Source organism: Centruroides sculpturatus, unplaced genomic scaffold (genome assembly GCF_000671375.1).
Source record: "Centruroides sculpturatus isolate CEXI.00-Female unplaced genomic scaffold, Cexi_2.0 scaffold6222, whole genome shotgun sequence".
NCBI lineage: Eukaryota > Metazoa > Arthropoda > Arachnida > Scorpiones > Buthidae > Centruroides > Centruroides sculpturatus.
This window is the reverse complement of record NW_019390312.1, coordinates 930-3,355: the sequence shown is the minus strand read 5'-3', so window position 1 is coordinate 3,355 and position 2,426 is coordinate 930. Positions and strand designations below refer to the sequence as shown.

General features: G+C 27.8%; 1 protein-coding gene across 1 annotated transcript; it reads left to right on the top strand.

Annotated features, from left to right (window-relative positions):
• Nucleotides 1-8: 8 nt before the first annotated feature.
• LOC111617451 (zinc finger protein 271-like) lies at nt 9-1,506 on the top strand (the record flags this gene model as incomplete). Its single annotated transcript, XM_023358739.1, has 1 exon — nt 9-1,506. A coding segment is annotated over one exon (1,488 nt), but the record flags the coding sequence as incomplete, so codon positions are not given.
• Nucleotides 1,507-2,426: the final 920 nt, after the last annotated feature.

Sequence of the window (2,426 nt, the reverse complement as noted above, 5' to 3'; positions counted from 1 at the left end):
GTAATATATTTAATACAGAGTATGAAATAAAAAATAATTTAAAAACTAATACAGACCTAAATGCTGTTGAAATATCTTATGTTTGTGATTATTGTTGTAAAGAATTTCGAAGGAAATGTGATTTACAAACACACACTCTTGTACATACGGGTGAAAGACCATATTTTTGCAATATTTGCAAGAAAGGATTCATAACTAGTAGCAAGTTAAAATCACATATAAGAATTCATACAGGTATTAGTCCGTATGTTTGTGACTTTTGTGGTAAAATGTGTATTGCAAATAGTGATTTGAAAGCCCATGTTAGAATTCATACAGGAGAGAAACCATATCTGTGTAAAACATGTGGTAAAGGATTTAGGAGGAGCTGTGATTTACAAACACATGATAGGGTTCATACAGGAGAAAAACCTTATGTTTGTGAATTATGTCATAAATCATTTATAAATAGCAGTAAATTGAAAGCACATGCAAGACTACACACTGGTGAAACGCCATATATATGTGATGTTTGTGGAAAGGTGTGTACTACAGGAAGTGATCTTAAAATACATCATAGGATACATACTGGTGAGAAACCATTTATATGTGATTCTTGTGGGAAAGCATTTAGAAGAAGCTGTGATCTATATACTCATCAAAGAATTCATACTGGAAATAGACCTCATGTATGCACATCTTGTGGAAAAGGATTTATAAATAATAGTAAATTGTTGATACATCAGAGAACACACACTGGAGAAACTCCTTTTGTTTGTGATTTATGTGGTAAAAAGTGCACATCAAATCATGATTTGAAAACCCATCAGAAAATGCATACAGGAGAAAAACCATTTGTATGTGATATATGTCACAAAGGATTTATTAATAGTAGTAAGCTACAGTCTCATCAAAGAACTCATACTGGAGAAAGACCTTATATCTGTGATTCATGTGGGAAAAGCTTTATTCATATCAGTAATCTGAAGATACATAAAAGGATTCACACTGGAGAAAGACCATACATATGCAACACTTGTGGTAAAGGTTTCATTGATAGTGGAAAATTACAGATACATTTAAGAATTCATACAGGTGAACGACCATTTATATGTGATTTTTGTGGGAAAAGTTGTATATCACAAAATGATTTAAAGAATCATCAAAAAATTCACAGCAGTATTAGACCATTTACTTGTGATTTATGCAGTAAAGGATTTATAAGTAATGTTAAATTGCAAATTCATAAAAGAGTACACACTGGAGAGAAGCCATATATCTGTAGTTATTGTAAGAAAGGATTTGTAAGCAGCAGTAGTTTAAAAACACATCAGAAAATTCATACTGGTGAAAAACCATTTCTTTGTGACTTATGTGAAAAAGCATTTACACAGCATGTTCATCTTCAAAATCATGTTAAAAAACATCATAAAGAAACTATTATGACTGAACATGATAATGAAGATATGAGACTACACAAAGATGAATTTTATAAGGAGATTAATTGTAATATATGAACTAAAATAAATAATCTTAACATATCAAGATTTATNACCAGGAACACTCAAAGAAATATTTTGAAAAATTGATATTTAAATATTAAATTAAATTTAATATATTGCAGCAGATAGATTATATTTCTGTTTTGAATTAATTTTTATTTTATGTATTTATATTAAATTTTATTTATATATATAACCTATAATTGTATAATGATATAATGGTCTGTAAAGATTTTGTACTTTCATATTATAATTTATATTTTTACAGAATTAATTTAGATATATTATCAGTTTAATTAGCAAATTTGTTGTTTATTTTGATTATAATTTGTTTACAAGAATAAAACTTTATTCTTAATATATTGTGTTTTCATAAATAATTTTTAATCATTGAAGAAGATTGACGATTTAAAATGAAAAAGAAAATAAAAAAAGACTTTAAATTAGCTTTGAAGTTTCATAAAATGACTGCAAACATGTTTCAAATTATAGAAAAATTTTTTTTTCAAATATTTAGTTCTATGCAAGAAAATGAAAGTTTTGTTTTGTGACAAAATATGATTATATAAAATCTAACCAACAGTCAGTTCAACTGATAATTAGCAGCAAGATTCAATATCTTGTTGAAAATTAGCAGTTGAAATACCAAGTAATTGTGTGACTTAAATCTGATTTGGCAGCTATATGACCAAGCCTTAAAGATACCCGCTTGCTGCTCTATAGTACACAGATATGACTCTAGTTTAGCTTGGAAATTTTTTGGACAGATTAATATGGATATGCTAGGTCCCATCTTTCACATTCAGATGCTCCCATTGTAGACTTAGCTGAGTCAATGGGAGGCATAGGGAAAAAAAGCCTTATGTAGTTTGAAAGAGTTAAATAGATTTTAAAAAAGGAAATCTTGCCACTCAATTTATTAAATAAATAATAATAATAATAAAA